This window comes from Euleptes europaea, chromosome 5, assembly GCF_029931775.1.
Source record: "Euleptes europaea isolate rEulEur1 chromosome 5, rEulEur1.hap1, whole genome shotgun sequence".
NCBI classification, from domain to species: Eukaryota; Metazoa; Chordata; class Lepidosauria; order Squamata; family Sphaerodactylidae; genus Euleptes; species Euleptes europaea.
Window position 1 is genome coordinate 81,436,609 of NC_079316.1, and position 21,314 is coordinate 81,457,922.

The 21,314-nt window shown below is 42.1% G+C and overlaps 1 protein-coding gene across 1 annotated transcript in view; it reads left to right on the forward strand.

Annotated features, from left to right (window-relative positions):
• Positions 1 to 21,314, forward strand: part of PLCE1 (phospholipase C epsilon 1) — a 152,453-nt gene that overhangs the window by 99,620 nt on the left and 31,519 nt on the right. Inside the window, 9 exon segments of the mRNA XM_056849540.1 lie at positions 39 to 100; positions 189 to 354; positions 2,703 to 2,810; positions 4,788 to 4,904; positions 4,996 to 5,154; positions 6,671 to 6,800; positions 10,284 to 10,408; positions 14,762 to 14,879; positions 18,516 to 18,647. Coding sequence (XP_056705518.1) covers positions 39 to 100; positions 189 to 354; positions 2,703 to 2,810; positions 4,788 to 4,904; positions 4,996 to 5,154; positions 6,671 to 6,800; positions 10,284 to 10,408; positions 14,762 to 14,879; positions 18,516 to 18,647 — 1,117 coding nt within the window.

Consider the following 21,314-nt stretch of genomic DNA (forward strand, 5'->3'; position numbering starts at 1 on the left):
TTACCCATATACTGACACTTCCTTTTTGCCTGTTGCAGAAGTTTGAACCGAGTATCAATATGTACCAGCAAGGATTAATGTCGTTTGAAGGATTTGCACGGTAATTACCAGGGGTCACTTTGATTAATGACTTGACTTGCTTTGCATGCCTTTTGTGAAACACTCACTTTAAATTTCTGTATCTCTAGATTTTTGATGGATAAAGATAACTTTGCATCTCTCAACAACGAGTCTCAAGAAAATTTAGAAGACATGGTATACCCCCTATCGTATTATTTCATTGAGTCTTCACATAATACATACCTCACAGGACATCAGCTTAAAGGAGAATCCTCAGTAGAGCTTTACAGCCAGGTATACCAAATCAATCTGCTGCTTCCTTCCCCCCCTAAGGGTTTGTTTGTTTATCTGGAACGTCACAGAAGCATGACCTTTTCTGCTTTCCAAACCTTAAATGTTCCAAGTGCTTGCTTGTAAAACATAGAAAAACATGATGTGTGGGAAAACTGCTTGTGTGCACAGTTGTGCTCAGATACTTACATTTTTTTAATATATTTTAGCTTTGTTCTAAGGCAAGAAAAATGGGTTTCGTTTCAGAGTTGTAGCATTTAGACACTAGCCAGTCTGACCTAACCTGCTAAAATTAGCCTTTCCCACAGGAAAGACTGAGCTAATATGTTAGTTCATTTCAATGTCAAAGCACCATTCAAAATAATGTTAAGTTGTGCTGAAAAGATGAGCTTGTAGTGAAATGGTTACTCATGAGAGTATTTCTTCTAGGAATATTATATAATATTTTAGGCATTCTTTCCAAGCAGTATGACCCACACAAAAACAAGTATTGCTCTCCAGAGGTCTTGGAGTTATATTTTGTGTATGTTGGGAAAATATTAGGTTTCAAAGAATTTACAGAAGCACCACACTTCCTGTGAGTGGGAATTTAATTCTCACCTCATTAACTGGGAGAAATTGGTTTTTCACCATAAACGTTCATTTCATATATTATGCAGGGTCATGCCTCAGTTTGTCATGGAGCGTGCTCTCCACAAACAGCTGCAACTAAACACAGTTCCCTGACGTGGGTACCTGTATAAAGTACTTGTCTCTTTCATAATTACATATTTACATGTACATATGTCACATATAAAAGTACATATATTTATTGATTGACAAAAATTATGTTCCATGTTTCTGCTCAAACAGGGCCACCGAGGCGGCTCTGTGTGAAATGTCACCCCCCGTAGTGTGGTGTTCACAAACTGTCATGCGTATCAGATTTGTTTTGCGCTCATATTTGCATGTGTAAAATGTATGGAGAGGGCAAGCAAATGTTGTGACCGGCTTGGAAGAATGTTGCAGAGACAGACTGAGCAACTAATATAAAGAAACAACCTAAAAACAGTTCAGAATCTATACACAGAAGGGTTGGGATAATGCTCAGTGCAGTCCCCTGTTGCCCTCCCGTCCTTCTCAGCAAATATGTGCTACAGCACCTGGGCCTTTTGTAGGAATGGGAGGTCTGTACACAGTTTCCTGTCTTCACCCAACCCTCGTCCTTGCTCCTTGTAAGTTGCTCAAGTTTGATGCTCAATAATGGGCTAAATGTACCGGGGGGGGGGGGGAGGAGGAAGAAACAAACAAGTGCTTGAGAAAGTTTTGGGGGAAAGACTGTTGTGTTCGTAGCAACAGTGTACCTGTATCTAAAGCACTGATACACCACTCCCAGCGTGGTGTAGTGGTTAGGAGCGGTGGACTCTAATCTGGAGAGCCAGGTTTGATTCCCCACTCCTCCACATGAAGCCAGCTGGGTGCCTTGGGCTACTCATAGTTCTCTTAGAGTGCTCTCAGCCTCACCTACCTCACAAGGTGTCTGTTGCGGGGAGAGGAAGGGAAGGAGATTGTAAGCCAGTTTGATTCTTGAAAGGTAGAGAAAATTGGCATATAAAACCCAATCTTCTTCTTCTTCTTCTTCCTCCTCCTCCTCAAGAGTTATCAATAATCAACTGAAATAAGCAAGTAATGAGTAGAGAGGCTGGATTTTCTGCATGGTAGTAGTAATAAAAAGCCATTTCTTGCCAAGAGTTCATATGTCGCTGAATAATCAGGGGCTAGTCACACACACTGAGCCTCATCTACCTCACAAGGTAGTTGTTAGGATAAAACTGTAAGGATGTACACTGTATAAATCCATGACCATGTAGTAGTAGTAGAAGAAGAAGAAGAAGAAGAGGAGTAGTAGGAGGAGTTGGTTTTTATATGCCGACTTTCTCTACCACTTAAGGAAGAATCAAACCGGCTTACAGTCACCTTCCCTTCCCCTCCCCACAACAGACATCCTGTGAGGTAGGTGAGGCTGAGGTAGCTCTATCAGAGCTGTGACTAGCCCAGCTGGCTTCATGTGTAGGAGTGGGGAAACAAATCCAGTTCACCAGATTAGCCTCCGCCACTCATGTGGAGGAGAGGGGAATCAAACCCGGTACTCCAGATTAGAGTCCACCAGTCCAAACCACCACTCTTAACCACTACACCACACTGGCTCTCCCTTAGCTCCTTGGAGGAAGGGTAGAATGAAAATGGACAGGTAAATGTTTTTAAAGGTTGACCCCTTTTTGTGGGTCAGTAGCAGCATGCAGACTTCAGCATTTAGCTCTGCGGTTTGGTTCTATAGGAGAAGTACATTGTAATGACCATCTTTATTTCAGGTTCTCTTACAAGGGTGTAGGAGTGTGGAGCTTGACTGCTGGGATGGTGATGATGGAATGCCTGTGATTTATCATGGCCATACACTCACCACTAAGATTCCTTTTAAGGTAAATTTTGTAATTCCTTTTATAGCAGTAATTACTTTTCTAGAAAAATATACGCTTCTGAAAGAAATAGAAAAAGGTTGTTAAATGTATTGCATTATTCCTATCCAGCATTACTCATGCTTTAAAAAACAAAAACAAAAGAGAATCAACCACAGCTCAGCCTGCGTTTTAGGGAGGAGAGGGGATTGTCAGAGGTGTCTGCAGATATGGGGAGGCTTTTTTTTTTTAATAAGTTTTTAAAGAAGGTATTGTGTTATTTCTATGCAGTGTTTCATTGCCCATGCTCCTCAAAATAATAAAGTTGAAACAAGATGGGTGGAGAATCCTGAGGGTCGCATGAGAACACAGCTGGGGGTGGTGTGAAAGGGGAACCACTACTAAAAATAGAAAACAAGTTACCCCGAGCTGTCTGGAATCTCCTTTACAAGGGTGATCCCACACAGAATCAGATTTGTAACCAGACGGCCCCCCCAAAAATCACCATATTGTGGAAGCTGCTATGCTTAGGCCTGCACAGTTTGTTACGTATCAGGAACTTTTGAAATGGGAGGGTAACAAATGTTTATTGAAAGATTATGAGGAAGTAAAAGTCTTATTGACCTGGTTTCAATTTCACCAGATTAATTCTGTTTATTTACAAGATTTGAAAACAGGGTTTTCTAAAAATAAATCACCCTTTCAAAAAGCATTATTGGATACAAACGATCACCTAATCTCCAAGATGTATAAATTATTATTGGAAATTCATTGTGAACAAGACCGGATCAAACCCTCCATGATTACCTGGGCACAAACTTTGGGCCATGATATATTACTGGACAAATGGGAAAGACTTTGGTCTCGAGATATGAAAATGATGCTTGCGCAATCTTTACGAGAAAACATTTATAAAATGATTTATACATGGTATTTAACACCCAAAAAGTTGGCGACAATTTACAATACAATGTCTCCAAAATGTTGGAAGTGTAATGTAGAAACAGGTTCATTTCACCATGTGTGGTGGACCTGCGACAAAGCAAAACATTTTTGGGACATGATCTACAATGAAATAAGACTGATAATACAGAACAATATACCTAAAACACCAGAGATGATGTTGCTTAGCATGATACCGAACTCTATTTTGATTCAAAGAACATTTTTAATGTATGCCCCCATGGCTGCAAGACTGGTTTATGCAGCTAAATGGAAATCATCGGATATTCCAGACAAAACGGATTGGATACAAAAAATGTTAGAATTGGTGGAAATGGCTAAACTTACAGCACTGATTAACCAAAAAGACAATATACAATTTATGGGAGAGTGGGAGGCTTGGAGAATGTATTGTGAAAATGAATTGCAAATGGGGAATTTTGAGGGTTATTCTCTGATCTAATCCATTTTATACTATTTTTAAGGATGTTTCTAAAATTGAATATATACTCACAGGAATAATCGATTATATGATAGATTATAGATACTTACGAATTATATATTTTATCAAATTTCTATGATTGCTTTAAATATAATTACATATTCATAGTTATTTAGTAATATAAGGATTAGAACTATTGTCAAAAGAGTATGCAAATTTATAAAGAGATAGACGGAGATGAAGGGGAAGTCATATTTTTTATCTTTAATATATTTGTAATTTCAACAATAATTAATTATTTTTTCCATTTTCCTTTTTAACTTGATGATTTTTATTATTGTTGATATGTGTGTTTATATGTTTTGGAAAATAAAAAAAATTATTATAAGAGAATAAGATGCCATTTCAGTGGCACTGAGATCATGCCTTTAACGTAGAGATCCAGGTCTTGAAAAACCTTGGTTTCTCTCTTTCTTGTGTAAACATATCACATTTCATCCTTCTGTCTGGAATCAGCATTCAGAAACCAGCTTTGCTTCATAATGTATGGGACAGAATGTTGTGCTCTAATGATCATGGAAGAAATATATAACTATGGCTAATTTTCCTTCTTACAGGAAGTAGTTGAAGCTATAGATCGTAATGCCTTTATCACCTCTGACATGCCAATCATCATATCTATCGAGAACCACTGTTCCTTGCCCCAGCAGCGAAAAATGGCTGACATTTTCAAGGCAAGTAATGGGGCAATGATACCATTCAACCATCATGGCTCTGAATTCAGTCCTGTTTTTCGTAATACCGTACATCTCGTTGATATTTTAGAATTCATTTGGAGATAAGCTGGTAACCAGATTTTTATTTGAGAGTGACTTCTCTGACGATCCAATGCTACCGTCTCCCCTTCAACTGAGAAGAAAGATTCTGCTTAAAAACAAAAAGCTCAAAGCACACCAAACACCAGTGGATATACTAAAACAAAAGGTAAGATCTGTCCATATCAAAATATTTGAGGGTCAAGATGTTTTGTGTAAGGGCAGCAAATTAGGGTGGCTAAGTATGTGCTGACTGGGAGAGACATTGCAGTTTATAAAGCAGAAAGCAACATAATAGCACAGACTGAAATTCTGGGTTGATGTAATAATTTCTAGGTGTGTTTTGCAGGGAACAGACCTGTAGACAAACTTTGCTTGAGGTCCCTCTCTTACATGTGACCAAACTCCTGATCATATTGCCCTGATGGTCCCTGGAGAAGTTCTACACCGTGCAGCGTTGCATCTTTGCAGTATCTTGTTGTGGCTTCTTTGGCCGCATCCTAGAACTAAGTAATCTCAATTACCGGAGGAGAGGCACATAGTCCCAGGGTCATGGTCAGGTCATTCAGGTGACTGACTTGTATAAAGCTGAAGCATGGAATTGCTTGCTGAGCCTCTCTTTTTCCACCTGTACTGTCATATGCATCCTTTAAATGAGTGACATTAGCTAGGATGCAGTGCCTGTAGTCATTGTCATCTACTCAAGAAGTGATCGCCAGAAGTGATTGCTGGATCTGTGGGATGCTTGAAGGCATACTGAGACAACTGACCAGCTGGTTTCAACTCAAAACACTCAAAGTTTTTCCCCTTTTTACTCAGTCTTTAAAAATTATAGTGGAGGCAGAAAGCAGCCTATTGTGTGAGAAAGGAGTTAGTCCTCCATGTGAAGGTGCTTGTTACAATATATGGACATCCAAATCTTGTGTACAGGAAAATTTAGGCTGTCTTAGGCCATATAGGTGTGAATTGGCTCCCTTCATTTCATTAAAAGTAGTTGATCTTAACATACAAAAAAAAGTATGTGCAGATCAATGTTTATGTATTTAATCTCAGAGTTAGAAGGTACCTCCAGGGTCATCTAGTCCAACCCCCTGCCAACACAGGAACTATAACTATAGTATCCCCAACAAGTAGGTACCTAAATGACACTTAAGAAACATCATTCTGAGTGGTGGAACTCAGTATGCACGTGGCTGATGAATCAGTGGGAAAGAAAGAGAACAGGGTTTGGAACTCCATTGTTGCAAATCATACAAATTTTCTTCTCTTCTACTAGGAAATATCTGTATTTTGTGAGGAAAGTATGTCGCTCACTGGTGGTGCACGTACTTTGCGTGCTGAAGGTCCTAGGTTCAATCTTTAATTGCTGTTTCCACTACACCTTATGTCTCTAGGGTGCCCTGGTCCATAGAAAACAAACCTGGAAGTGCTAGCTCTGGGAAATCTCTCTGCTTGCATATGTAAGGAGTGTGTGACACTCTGCCTTTACACGCTTGTCACATCCAATATGGTTTGCTAAATTAGATTGATTTTTTAAAATATTAAAGCCGTCTATTTTTCACCTTAAAGAGAGTTTGTCAAGGACATATCTAGAGCAGTTATATCGGTGATAAAAATATAAATAACCTTTGGGTTTTTGCTAAGATAATGTCTCACTGCTTTTAAAATTTGTTTCAATGCTCTAGGCTCACCAGCTGGCATCCATGCAAGCTCTGGCAAGCAATGGTGGGAATGCAGGAAACCTGTCTACGACCAATGAAGAGGAGGAGGATGAAGACGATGAGTATGACTATGACTATGAATCTCTGTCTGATGGTAAATGGTTACTTTTATTATCAATGTTGAGCTTTTGAGTTTCATGGCTCTGCACAATTTCCATAATCGCTTGAATGAAAACCAAAATTTCTATTTCTACCTTGCAGCCATTCGTCACTGTACAATTCATTTTAAGTTGATTAATTTCAACCATTCAATAATATTCATTCTGAATAATATGATGAAACACTGTTTATGTAAATGAATGGAAAGGTTTATACAGTTACAGGCATTCCAATAATTAACATTAAAGGATGTGACAGGGCCTCTTAATAATTATCATCTATATATCTAATAGCACTATGTGACCCCTCCCCCAATCTGCAGATACCTAAATCCGCAGGTTGGGACCACACGATGCTACACACATTTTCCTGCAATCTTGGGCTACGCGCCAGGTTTGCATAAAAATTTGAAAAGTTAAAAAAAAATACATTGGGGGTTTAAATTCCCCCCATTTAAAAAAAAAAAACCCTTACCAGTTGAACCGCATGGATCTACTCTAGTCCCAGAGGATGCCAAGAGCCACTCTGGGCCCAGCTGCTATTGCTGGGGATGACGGGAGCAGCTTTGTGCCTAGCAAGAGTCTATGGGGGCTTTCAGGAAAGGGGAAGAGGAAATAGTGGGGGAAGGGGAAATGAGATGCCCCTTGCAAGTCCTTCTGGGTTCCCACTTCTATATTCCAAGAGCGAAGTCGGCAAAATCTGAGGATACTTAAATTTGGTGAGTGGAGCTGTGAATGGGCAAGACAGATCTTTTTTTCCCTAAAAAACGGCCCATGTTTGCATAAAAATCTGAAATGTAAAAAATTAAAATTACATCGGAGAGTTTAAAAAACCCCAAAATGATAAAAGGGGCACCTATAGCTTTAAGAAACAAATGTCCTCAGTGACCATTGCTAGACTGGGTTTCTATGAGTAAAAGATACAGGGAGGGTGTAGGACCCTTTCCAGGGCTGTTTTGGTTTTTGAGGGAAAACTCATTGGGGACAGGCATGGGACTGGCAGCAGCCACTGGGTAACTTGATACCATCCTACTTGCATGACTCGGCTAGAACTGTCTGCTTGATACTGTTCAACAGCGGCCACCCTATGAAACCCAGTGAAGTGTAGCCGTTAGCGCATCGGAGTAGGGTCTGGGAAACCCAAGTTTGAATCCCATCTTGCTATGAAAGCTCACTGGGTGATTTTGGACCAGTCACATGCTTTCAGCCTAACCTACCTCACAGAGTTGTTGTGGAGACAAAAAGGAGGAGAGGAGAATAATGTAAGCTATTTTGTTCTCCACCGTGGAGAAAGGTGAGGTATAAATGAAGTAAATAAATAATAAATATAGCTGAAGCTGGGACGTGTATAAAAGGTAGGTTGGTGAATGACTGAGAAGGAGAGAATGACGCAGGAAAAGGGGAGAGGCTATGGAGATTGCCAGGAAGAGGGAAAGAAAAAATACTGTGGGGAGGGGGATACAGGTTTTCGGGTTCCCTGCCATGCAAGTGGGCCTGACCCAGTGGTCAGCAACACACAACTAGGCCATAGTTTTCCTAGGTAGAGACTGCTGGGGGGCGGGGAGGAGAGGGAAAGCTTAAGGCAGAGGGGCAGATAACTGAAGATTGGCTGGGGTGGGAAAGGGAGAAGAAAGCAGGAAAAGGGGAGAGACTATGGGAGCTTTTACAAAAGGGAAAGAGGAAATGGTGGGGGAGGAAGAAATGAGATGCCTCCAGCGAGTCCCTGCAAGTTCTCTTTTGTATTTATTTGTTTGTTTAACTTCATTTATACCCTGCCTTTCTCCCCTGTGGGGACCCAAAACAGCTCGCATAATTCTCCTCTCCTCCATTTTGTCCTCGCAACAATCCCGTGAGGTAAGTTAGGCTGAGAGTGTGTGGCTGGCCCAAGGTCACCCAGCAGGCTTCATGGCAGCGTGGGGATTTGAACCTGGGTTCCCCAAACCCTAATCCAAAACTTTAACTACTACACCATCCTGACTGGTAGTGCTTCAAAAAATCAAGAAAAGCTATGATTAGGAAACATATCCCTTTCTGATCTCCATGACTGTGTATAGACTAATTATTTTGATTTTTTTCCCCCTACTGAAGTAAGCATTACATTTTTTCAGCAGGATTTCTATGCCTACTGCTTCTGATTTTAGGTTACGTTCCAGTAATACAAAGCAGCTTCTGTCCTTCCTAAGGGCTCAGCTGCACAGGAGGTTAATTGGTGGCATAGCTGAAAACATTCTGTCCAGGAAGCAGTGTTTTATGTTGTGCAGGGAAGCAGGGCACATCTTGTACCTAATAGATCTCTCTGATTAGGTAGGATATGAATCAGATTTTAAAGGCTCACAGTGCAAAACAAAGAGCAACAAGAGGAGTGATTTAATGCTTTACTTTACTTTATTGCATCACAATAATTTTTCACTAAATTAAGGACTTCCTGGGGTAGTGTCATGCTGTGTGCATTGTCTATGCTTATAAATATAGTGAAATTCTTTGCCAGATCTAAGGCAAATTTCATCCCCCTCCCTGATTACCATCTTTCTGTGAGTTAACGAAATACTCACGCTGTGAAGTTAACTTTGTTCTGGGCTAATACGGGGCCAGCTGTGTAAAATGATACAGGCTGACTCATCTTTACACTCTATTTCCTAATAATTATCACTTCCAGTGATTTCCCTAAGGCAATTGTGCAATATTTGTGTCAAGGTCATAGTTCCTCGTAGTCTCAATGTAATATTCATTTCTCTGGCTTTATTTCTGAATTTCCTTTACTCTTATTCCCTTTTCTGACTCTGTTTTTCTGTAGCTGATGTCCTTAATGCTTCTCCTGCTCCTAACAGCCAGGAAGGTAAAAGGTCAAGCACCTTAACTGCATGAATTTCACCACTGCAATTTAAACTTCTTAAAATGCATACTTTGAATTTCATATATTAGTAAATCACATGGTTGAATTTCTGTCATTCTTCATTAGGGATCACAAGTATTTGCATGTGCCCTGCTGCTTTCTTACTTAGGCACACTGGTTGCATTTAAAAAGTTTATTAGGTCACTTAATATTTATTATGTTGGCTGATTTTAGAATGTACAAAACAATTCCCTCTTTTGATTATAAGTTTGGGAGAAATCAGTAATAGCTTTTGCTGCCTGAGTATAATGTAACTGATAGATTCCTGCCATTTTAGTGTAAAGTATTTACAAATATTAAAGTGGAAAGTCAATATTGCTTTGCTTCTTGCTATAAGGAATTGCACAGGCATTTAAATTTTGTTAAGGAGGCATGAGGTAATTTTACAGCATTAATATCTGAGCCCAAAACGTTTAGTATAAAAGCTGATTCACACTGAAAATAATAGTTCCACTGAAGGTTTGGCTTGTGTATATCTTCTGATTAATCAGAAGAATACCAGATGATTTACCAAAAAATCGTAAATGCCTGATTGAAAGAAAAGTGTTTGTTACAATTCTTCAGCTGGATAATGATTGCTTTCCAGATAACATTCTAGAAGATCGACCTGAGAACAAATTAACCATCGATAAGCTTCAGTTTGAATACAATGAAGAAACTACCAAGAGAATAAAGAAGACGGATAGCAATACACTCAGCAATAAAGGAAAGGTAGTATTTACTCATTCTCTTTTCTCCAAAACTTTGTTTTCAGCCAAATTAATTACTGCCTATTCTCCCTTGGCTGGCCTGTGTTCTCAAGGCATTCATCAATTAGTGATTAATTATCAGTTCTTGTTCTGTGGAGAGTGTCTTAAGTATTGATTTTCTTTTACTTTATAGCAAGCCAAACTCACTGCTCTAAAAGTTGTTAATGATAATACTGGGATTATGAAATAATGACATAATAAAAAACAAACAAAAAGTGGCTCTTGGTGACAGAAGAAGAAGAGGAGTTGGTTTTTATATGCCGACTTTCTCTACCACTTAAGGAAGAATCAAACTGGCTTACAATCTCCTTCCCTTCCTCTCCCCGCAACAGACACCTTGTGAGGTAGGTGGGGCTGAGGGAGCTCTAAGAGTGCTGTGACTAGCCCAAGGTCACCCAGCTGGCTTCATGTGGAGGAGTGGGGAAACCAATCCGGTTCACCAGATTAGCATCCACTACTCATGTGGAGGAGTTGGTAATCAAACCCGGTTCTCCAGATTTGAGTCCGCTTCTCCAAACCACTGCTCTTAACCACTACACCACACTGTCTACAAACAATACATACCTCTCCCACCAGTCCACCCTGGAACAAGGGCTAATAATTGACAATCGATTCATGAATGCCAGAGAGCCTGCCAACTCTTAAGCAGGATGGTGAAGGTAGAGATGAATTGTAAATGGACAATTTCTAATCTCTGAGAGAATCTGTCTCCCAAGATTGTGAAGCTTATGCTGGAGCCTTGATGAGGAGCTTGCTCAAAAAGTTTTTGGAATACCAAACTCTTTCCTGAAAGGGACCTCTAGTAAAGCAGTCTCATGCTTTGGTTTTTAAAATAACTCTTAAGACAAACCTTTGGCAGTGTCATATTTTTGGTTTGAAAAATTGAAAGGCATGTAACCACAGTCAGGAACATCTTTCAGCTTTTCAACCCAGTAATGTGAAGTAAAAAATGGATACTCATCATGATGAATACCTATTCTCTCCAGGATCAGCGGAGCGTACCTAATATATTAGGTGCTTTGGGATACAGGCAGGACAATGCTGCTGCAGTCGTCTTGTTTGTGGGCTTCCTAGAGGCACCTGGTTGGCCACCGTGTAAACAGCCTGCTGGACTTGATGGACCTTGGTCTGATCCAGCATGGCCTTTCTTATGTTCTTTTTCACTTGTTTTATGAATCAAAGTTTTTGCTTTAACACTCTATGTGACAGTTTTCAAAACAGTTCCTGCCACAAAATAGTTTTTGGGTCCAACTAGATGTGAAAGCTGTAAACACAAATCTGTCTCAATAAAATAAAAAAATAGAAATTTCTGGCCATCTAATTAAACAGCAAAAAAAAAAAGCACATGGATGTAGAGTTGCCAACTTCAGATTGGGAAATTCCTGGAGTCTTGGGGGTGAAGCCTGGGAATGGTGAAGTTTGGGGAGGGGAGGGACCTCTCCGGGATGTAATGCCATAGAGCAGAAGTGTCAAACTCAATTGTTATGAGGGCTGGATATGACACAAATGTCACTTGTTCGGGCCGGGCCATACCTCACCAGCCCAGATCGAGAGTGGGAGGGGTGGCTGCCTTGGTTGGCTCGCGGGCCGGATAAGAGCTCTCACGGGGCCGGATCCAGCCTTATGCTTGACACCCCTGCCATAGAGTCCACCTTCTATCGCAGCCATTTTCTCCAGGGGAGCTGATTTATGTAACCTGGAGATCAGTTGTAATTCTGGAAGATCTTCCGGCCATTTCCTGGAGGTTGGCAACCCCACATGGCTCAGAAGTACTCCCGTTGTACCTGTGCTACTGGCCAAACATTTTCTCTTCCTTGGGTTCTTACACTGGACTCTTGCTTAGCTGGGAGAAAAGTGCTTGAAAAGGAAGTGCTGTGAGAAAGATAAGTGAATGGAAGTGTAACACTTCCAGGTATGGAAGTGTTCTGTTCTTACCCCCTACATGACCTTTTGCTGTTAGAAATGAGAATTTAAACTCACATGCAATTCTGCCACTGTCACATCTAGATTGGCTATCAGTTGATTTCAAGAAAAAATATCTATTTGAAATTCTCTGAGCCTTTAATGTCATTTTAAGTGTCTGTTCCCATCTGTCAGCTGAAGTTTTCAGTCCAAGAGACACGATGCATTATTGTTTGTGTGAGGATTATGAGTTGTTGTCCCCTGTCCATTTGGCGTTGCAGAAATTACAGGTCATGTTGTCTATTCTTTTAGGTTACTAGGTATTTATCAGGCTGGATAAAAACTGATGATTTTTTAAAAATTAGATTTAAAACATTTTTAATTAGATTTTTTAAAGTTAGCTGTAGGAAGTCATTCTTTTAACAAGTAACCTAGTATAAAAATGCAAATACATAACTTCTTAAAAACTAAGTTTATGAACCTGTTATTAATTTATGAGAGGCTGCTATTCTTTGTGAAGAACAAACCGCAGGAAAAACATTTCATCAGTCAAGACAGTAGTTCATGCCTTGTAAGGTTTGAGATTGCAGGACAGGGAATGGCAAGACACTACAGCTCTCATCTGCGGATCCATCGGGGCGACCTTTTAGTCCGATTTTATGTCTAGCAAGTACCTGCAGTTGGCCCGGTCCTGTAATTATAAATATTAGTCAAAGATGATGAATGTTTACTTTCCATCTCACAGAGAACACTGAATCGGCCCAGTAATTTCCAGGGCCAGCTTCTGGTTGAGATTTGGTTTTAACGGGGCAGGGCATGGAAAAGGAGCAGACTTAAAGTGGAAAGGGAAGCTCCGAAAAAGGACATCTTCTGGTGTTGATTCCAGTCAGCAGTTGCCTCTAAAAAAACTGTTAAGGATACAAATTGTAGAAGAGACCCTACCGGGAGAAGTTACCTACAAATAAACATTGCATTGTATCTCATTTTCTAAAATAGTAAAACTGTTAAATAAACATTTTAACAGATGTGTAGAGTATCTTTAAAGTTGCAGAAATGCTTTATTCAGTTTTAAATCAATCTGTTTTTATGGTTGTACAACCAATTAGTGTGTACTTAGGAAGTTTCTGAAGCATGTATGGAAGTTTTTGACTTAAATAAATTATTGTAAATATTTTTTTCCTTGACAATTTAAATCTGTGAGTGAAACCGTTGTGATTTAGATTATTCCACTGCTGCCATTTGTTTCTCCTATCCCAGTTATTAGGAAATACTTTTCAATTTCCTAACAAAGTTTTCCAGTTTCCTTGTTCTCAGGGACTCTTCCTACACTGTACTTCAATTCATGTGCATATATATCCGTCGCCATACCTACAGGTTTTTCCTTTCTAGTTGGTGTTGCCCACTGTGTAGAGAGGCAACATTACTATAATAACGTTTCTGCTTTCCACTGTTGTAGTGTATGTTTTATAATGGTAATGCATGGTACATCTCTGTGCTTAGAGGCTCTATTCTGGGCTGCTCACTTAGATCGGCACTGTCCTTTGCAGATACGCATGTAATACCTGCAAAGAATTCCTGCAGAGTGTTCCAAGAAGGGGGGGGGGGACAAGATGGGATTGTTTGCTTCTCCCCCTCCCAAGGAGTCTCAGAAAGGACAATCCAAAATGTGCTGCTATAAAGGTTGCTCTCCTCTTTCCACTTCTCAGTGGGTTCATTTTTGACTTGGGTTTAATTTTTTTTAAATAAAAAAGTCATAGTAATTTGGATATAAATGAGAGCAGCGCTGTTTCAAACATCGTATAGTTTTCAGAAGCATGTATCTAAAGTTTGCAGGACTTCTTTCATGCCTTTCATAAAACCTACAGAATTTGCTGGATTTTCTGTTAGAATATTTGCAAAACACCTTAGTAGGTGTTATCGAACTCTATCCTAAGAGCTTTTTAGTGCAAGCGTATAAAATGTTTGACTAGTCATATCTCTTCCAGAGGAAGATTAGGGTAGTACTGTGAGTTTTCTGCTAGAATATGTGTGTGTAAATTGTCGTCAAGTCGCAGCCGACTTATGGCAACCCCTTTTGGGGTTTTTATGGCAAGAGACTAACAGAGGTAGTTTGCCAGTGCCTTCCTCTGTACAGCAACCCTGGTATTCCTTGGTGGTCTCCCATCCAAATACTAACCAGGGCTGACCGTGCTTAGCTTCTGAGATCTGACAAGATCAGGCTAGCCTGGGCTATCCAGGTCAGGGCCAGAATGTACCCACCGTTTAAGCCAGCAGGTTTAACGGTATTGCCCTTGGGAAGAAAGGTGGGGTATAAATGAAATAAATAAATAATAAATGTATGTTTACATTAACTATGGTTAAACTGCAGTGAGAATATGTATTGCGTTGAAATACTTTTGAATTGATGTTATAGGTTTATGACATGGAACTAGGTGAAGAATTTTATCTTTCTCAAAATAAGAAAGAAAGTAGACAAATTGCACCAGAACTGTCGGACCTTGTCATTTATTGTCAAGCTGTGAAATTTCCAGGTAAGTACATTGATCTGATTGCTTGTGTGTTGATTGTTTTGAAGGACTATAAAAAAGGGGGGGGCGAGCTCTACTCTCGCTGGCAAGGCGGCTGAGAAACAGGCATTATATTTGGGTGTTTTTCCATTAGAGATGTCCTTAGGAACAAGGACAAGTTTCCAGCCTTAGGGAAATGAAGCAGATTCCTTTCTCAGAAGTGAGTTCCCATTTATCCTGTTGTCTCCTTTGCCAGAAACATTCTTTCCAAGCAGACATTTCTGGTGTTTCCTTCCCAACTCCATCCCAACACTTGTATGTTGTGCGCACATGCGAACCGACAACTAGTCCTTTCAGTAGAGGTTGGGCTGCCGCCCAACAGGGTAACTAACAGAGCGAGGTTACATTGGGATAGGCGCACAAGCAGGAAATTGGAATGGAATAAGAATAGGCAACGTGTTAAGAACGGGCGATCGGCCATGCTACTGTGGGTGTACGCTGCAGAGGGAAAATGGCCCGTGGCAAAAATGCAGTGCTGATTTGCAGGAGAGCTAGGATTAGATTTTTATTTTATTGTTGTTATATTTAAGAATTGTTGAATCTATGTTTATTTATGATGTAAGTCGCCCTGAGCCCTGCCTAGGCAGGGGAGGGCAAGATATAAACACAATAAACAAACAAACAAATAAAGCTGGAGGGACATGTCTTAATTGTGTTTTCAAGGGGCGATGACAGTTATCTACTGTGCTGTAGTGGAACATTGCATAGGATGCACTATGCTTTATAAGCTATAACTGCTCTAGCCTAATGCATTTTTAATTTGTCAATTTGCTTTTCTTTTGTTGTTATTTTTATTACGTTTCTATCCTACCCCTTTTTTCCATTAGAGAACTGATTGCCACAATAGAAAATCTTTACACAAATAAAATGAAAAATACAAAATAAAACATACAGTATGCTAACATAATTAGCTGCAGCATTGAGACGTAATCTTAGGCCCGTATGAAATCACGTCGTTCCCCCCCCCGAACAGACCAAACCTTAACATATTAGATAATAATGTAACCTAATGCAGAAATAAAAACACAAACCCAAGCACACAGGGAGAGCAGGCGCAAGGGCAACTGCTGCAGCCCCCCTGCCTGCATACAATGTGGCTGGTGAGCACAGCCCAAAGGGCCATAAGGGCCATTCCTGTTCCATGGAACATTACTTTTTCAAACATTCCCAGTCATGGGGAAGAAGCCTGTGATCGTGTATTGGCATAGAGCAGGGTCAGTGCGCTCTGTGTGTGTCAATTCAATGCATGAAGGGTTGTCTGCCAAGGGTAGCTAGGGTTGCCAGCCCCCTTCCCTGGCCACCGGCAGGGGACGGGGTGTAGGGTAGGGTAGGGTAGGGTTGCCAGATCCAGGTTGGGATACTCTTGGAGATTTGGGGATAGGGCCTGGGGTGGTCAAGGACCTCAGTGGGGTACAATGCCATAGTACCATCTTCAAGTACTTGAAGGGCTGTCATATAGAGGATGGCGCGGGGTTATTTTCTGTTGCCCCACAAGGTCAGACCAGAACCAACAGGTTGAAATTAGATCAAAAAAGTTTCCGTCTAAACATTAGGAAGAACTTTCTAACAGTTAGAGCAGTTCCTCAGTGGAACAGGCTTCCTCGGGAGGTGGTAAGCTCTCCTTCCCTGGAAGTTTTTAAGCAGAGCCTAGATGGCCATCCGTCTGCAATGCTGATTCTATGACCTTAGGCAGATCATGAGAGGGAGGGGATCTTGGCCATATTCTGGGCATGGAGGGAGGGTCACTAGGGGTGTGGGGGGAGGGCATTGTGAATTTCCTGCCTTGTGCAGGGGGTTGGACTGGATGACCCTGGTGGTCCCTTCCAACTTCTATCCCAGCCTCCAAACCAATCATTTTCTCTGCAGTCTGGAGATGAGCTGTAATTCTGGGAGATGCATAGGTCCTACCTGGAGGCTGGCATCCCTAAGGGTAGCTGAGAAGGAAGGTAGTATCTATGTATACCATGAAATCTAGTGGGCCGGGCTGGGAAAATCCTACCCCGCCCTGTTTATTCAGGCAATCTTCAGTAATACATGCTAGGTTGGTATGGTCATTCAGGGTTAAATTCTGGATAGCTCTTTTTTTTCCCCCATGTTACTGGCCTGGCATTTAAAAGCAGGACAGTAAGACTTGGTGGGTTCCCTCCCTGGTAACAGGAAGGGAACAAGAAGGGAGGGAATCAGGCAGCTGCCTTGTGTCTCCTGCCCTGTTCTGGTCAGTATGACTCATGCCTTGTCTGCAATATTTTCAGTTGCGCTTTCTCTCCCCTAGCTGTGCCTTCCCATTCTCTTTCATTTCAGGTGACTGGACACGTAATCTAAAACAAATTTCCAAAACTAACCCCCACCCAAAAAAAACTAGGCCAAAATTTCAAACCACACACACCAGCAATTCAATTAATTCTACAGCCAACCATCCCTTAAAAAAACAACTGTAAGAACAGACCTGTAACTTCTCTTTACTCTTTTCAAAGATTCAAGTATAGTTGATGTTCATATTTGTTTGTCTTCGGTTGCTTCTATGTGGAGGGTAATTCCCTATTTTGATCTCTTTGCCACTCAGTGCAATGATATTCGCAGCTGCAGTGGAGCCTCCACATAGGGTTGCCAGGTCCCACTTTGCCACTGGCAGGAGGTTTTTGGGGCGAGCCTGAGGAGGGCGGGGTTTGGGGAGGGGAGGGAGGGACTTCAATGCCATAGAGCCCAATTCCCAAAGCGGCCATTTTCTCGAGGTAAACTGATCTCTGTATCAGCTGGAGATCTCCAGCTAATACCTGGAGGTTGGCAACCATTCTTTCCCCTCGAGTCTGTCATCCCTCCCCCCAACCCTAGTTCTGGCAGCCTTTTTGCTAGGCTTTTTATTAGGAGTTTGTATACCTGGTACAGGTGATTTTTAATCTGGCAAAAAGCCCGAAATGGGGAACGGCATGGTGTTGGATGTGGGTGGTTTGGTGTGGAAATCCACATCTTCCCCTCCACACTTTCCCTAAACCTGCCTTGGGTATATCCGCTTGGGTATACATCATGAACACATGAAGCTGCCTTCTACTGAATCAGACCCTTGGTCCATCAAAGTCAGTATTGTCAGTATTGTTGTCTACTCAGACCGGCAGCAGCTCTGCAGGCTCTCAGGCAGAGGTCTTTCGCATCACCTACTTGCCTAGTCCCTTAAACTGGAGATGCTAGGGATTGAACCTGGGACTTTCTGCATGCCGAACAGATGCTCTACCACTGAGCCACACCCCTCCCCATACCAAAGAGGGCTTGAGAAAACCTGCAGTGGAACCCAGGAAAACCCATAAGACAACTGGATGGCAATGCCATGCACAAGAAGCTTCCCCAGAAGAACCACTGCAGGTTGTGGGAGGAACACTGCAGAAGCAACCCTTATCTTGAGTTTCATGGGAGAGGTCCGTGTGCACATTGGAACACCTGTGCTTCCGAGAAATGGCCGGTGTACTTGTTGTAGCCTATACTCCATTTTGCCTATAGAAGTACTACAGATAAGAGTATTAAATATTAAAGTTTCCCAATAGTGACAAAAGGTATACTCATTCGCTCATGTTTTCCACTTCATTTATTTCGTTTTTATGGAATTAGGCTTGTCAACTCTGAATCCATCTGGCTCTAGCAGAGGGAAGGAAAGAAAAAGCAGGAAGTCCATTTTTGGCAACAATCCTGGGAGACTGAGTCCAGGGGAGCCAGCGATGCTTGCCAAAGCATCTGGAAAAGGTAAAGTCAGCATCTTCTTTTACCAATCACATGGAATGACTCTGTAATCCAACACATATACTAGACCTGCTAGTTAAAGATCAAACACATCGTTCTAAATACGCTGTGTTCGGAGTTTGGAACAATTTTCCATTAACAGTGCAGCCATTACAATGACTTCATTATAAATAAAGGATCTACTGTAAAGTAATGAGCTGTTGGAACAGTATTTGATTGCTAGAAATATAAATGTAATCGTTTTAAAATTTACTAATTGGAAAGTTGCATTTCAAGCCAAAAAAGTTTTATTTCTTCTGAGATACACTTTATACTTTTAAAGGCCTATGCTTTAAAAAATATAAAATAAAAAAGAAACCTGTGGCTCGGGAAGTAATATTCTGCATTCCGTCTGTACCGTTCTGGGCAGATGTTGGTGGAAATGTAAGTTGTGCAAATTTAGATAGATTTTGTGTTCCACCATTAAAAAAAAGAGACTCGTTAGACTCGTACTGAATGGTAAAGTGCAAAGACTCACAGATACGGTCTTCCCTGCTTCACCCTCCACTCAGAATCAGTTAGACCCGAGGCATCCAGCCACGTGCATCTACAAATGTGTGTGGCGTTATGCAGCAGCCAACAAACAGTTCTGCAATTGCAAAGGCAGACACTAAAAAACTTCTAGGTACTCCTTAGAAATGTATAAGGGTGTTTGTAGTGCTGATGTAATTATTTTAAATTTTGAAATAGGAGAAAGACCAGAGCAGATATAACACTGTCAACCTCTTCACCATGGTTAACAGGGTGACCGTGGGCTTTGCCTGGCCTCTCCCCCTTCCTCCTCATTTCATCTCTCTCTTGCATGATTTATTCTTTCCTTTGTTGACTTTCGTTGTAGGTTAGACCCCTTTTGCACCAGGGTTAACCAAGGTAGGGCTGTTGAAAAAAAAAATCGGTATAGTTCGGATTCGGCCGAATTCGGCCCGTCTGGATTCGGGATATGCCAAAGTCCGAACTCCCCCACTTCGGGTCCGTGCAATTCTGCGCGAATTCAAAGTTCGGGGAAAAAAATTCGGCCGAATAAAGCCATTAAAAACACAACCGTGCCTTTCTGTGGCTCCAGGGGGGGCATTTTTGGGGATAGAGGTCCCAAACTTTCAGCGGAGCTTTAAAGGACCCTTCTTGCAAGACCCCCCAAGTTTTGTAAAGATTGGGTAAGGGGGGGCTGAGATATGGGCCCCGAAAGGGGTCCCCCCACCCTTAATGTGCATCTCTGAGCAGAGCTTGCCGCCCACGCACAAAGCTCCCAGCCCCGACAAACAGCTGAGAGCAAGGGCGGGGCAGGTGCTAAGAAGTTTGCAAAGCAACACAACTGCAAAGCAACACTGCAAAGCAACACAACTGCAAAGCAACACCTTTGCAACCATGCAAAGCAACACCTGACACCTGGGAGTTTGCAAACCATGGAAAGGGACAGAGGCAGCTAGCTATGCATAATGAGCAGGAGGGGTGGAATTTCCCCTTTTCATGGGACTCGGGACCAGGCAAATGCATTCTTTAAGTCACCATTTGAAAACCAGTTTTGAGCAAGCATCAAAATAGACCTAACCGATCTTATGAATGAGGGAAAACCTGAGGACACACAACTGAAGCCCCCCCTCAAACCAGGGAGAGAGAGACTCGAAGGGGCACACACACCCCAGGCAGAACGGGCGAAAGCCCCCTTTGGCTTCCCCCACCCACCCACAGAAACTGCTCCCTCCCCACACACACACAGACCCTGCTTCCCCCCCCACACACACACACAAGAGAAAAATTATAGATTAAAGCCCCCAAAGGGGTCTTACTGTGGCTGTCTTCTGTTCCATCAGGAGGGGCTTGGAGGACTGGGTAATCCAATATGATTCTATTTAAGCCCGGGAGGTTTGCCTTGGATTTGCCGCTCTGGAGATGCATACAGGATCGGGTGATCCATTCATCCCAATAGGGAAAAGGGGAAAGCCCCTTATCTCGGGACCCCCTGACCCAATGTTTACAAAACTTGGGGGGTCTCTTAAGAAGGCTCGTCTGAAGCTATGCTGAATGTTTGGGGTCTGTACCCCAAAAAATGCACCCCCTGCAGCCACGGAAAGAGAAAAGGGGGGAGCCCATATTTCTGCCCCCACTGAACCCATCTTTACAAAACTTGTGGGGTCTCTTAAGAAGGCTCGTCTGAAGCTATGCTGAAAGTTTGGGGGCTGCACCACCCAAAAAGCACCCTCTGCAGCCACGGAAATGGAAAAGGGGGGAGGGAAAAGGGGTGGAGCCCATATCTCGGGACCCCCTGACCCAGTGTTCACAAAACTTGGGGGGGTCTCTTAAGAAGGCTCATCTGAAGCTCTGCTGAAACTTTGGGTGCTGCACCCCCAAAAATGTGCCCCCTGCAGCCACGGAAAGGAGCGAATGTGCACAAGCACCCCCACAAGGATTTCTCTCACTCTCTCTCTCTCCCTGGCCGGGCCGCGCAGCAGCTGATTCCTCCAGTACTCAATCCTGACTGATTGGCCAGAAGAAGACCCAGCTTGGCCACCGATTGGCCGGGGGAGGAGAATGCTGCTTACTGACTGTTATGCTGCTTACTGACGCCCCGAATTTGCCGAATTTATTCATGAACTCCTGAACTCGCTGAATTCGGCTCCCCCGTTTTCCCGC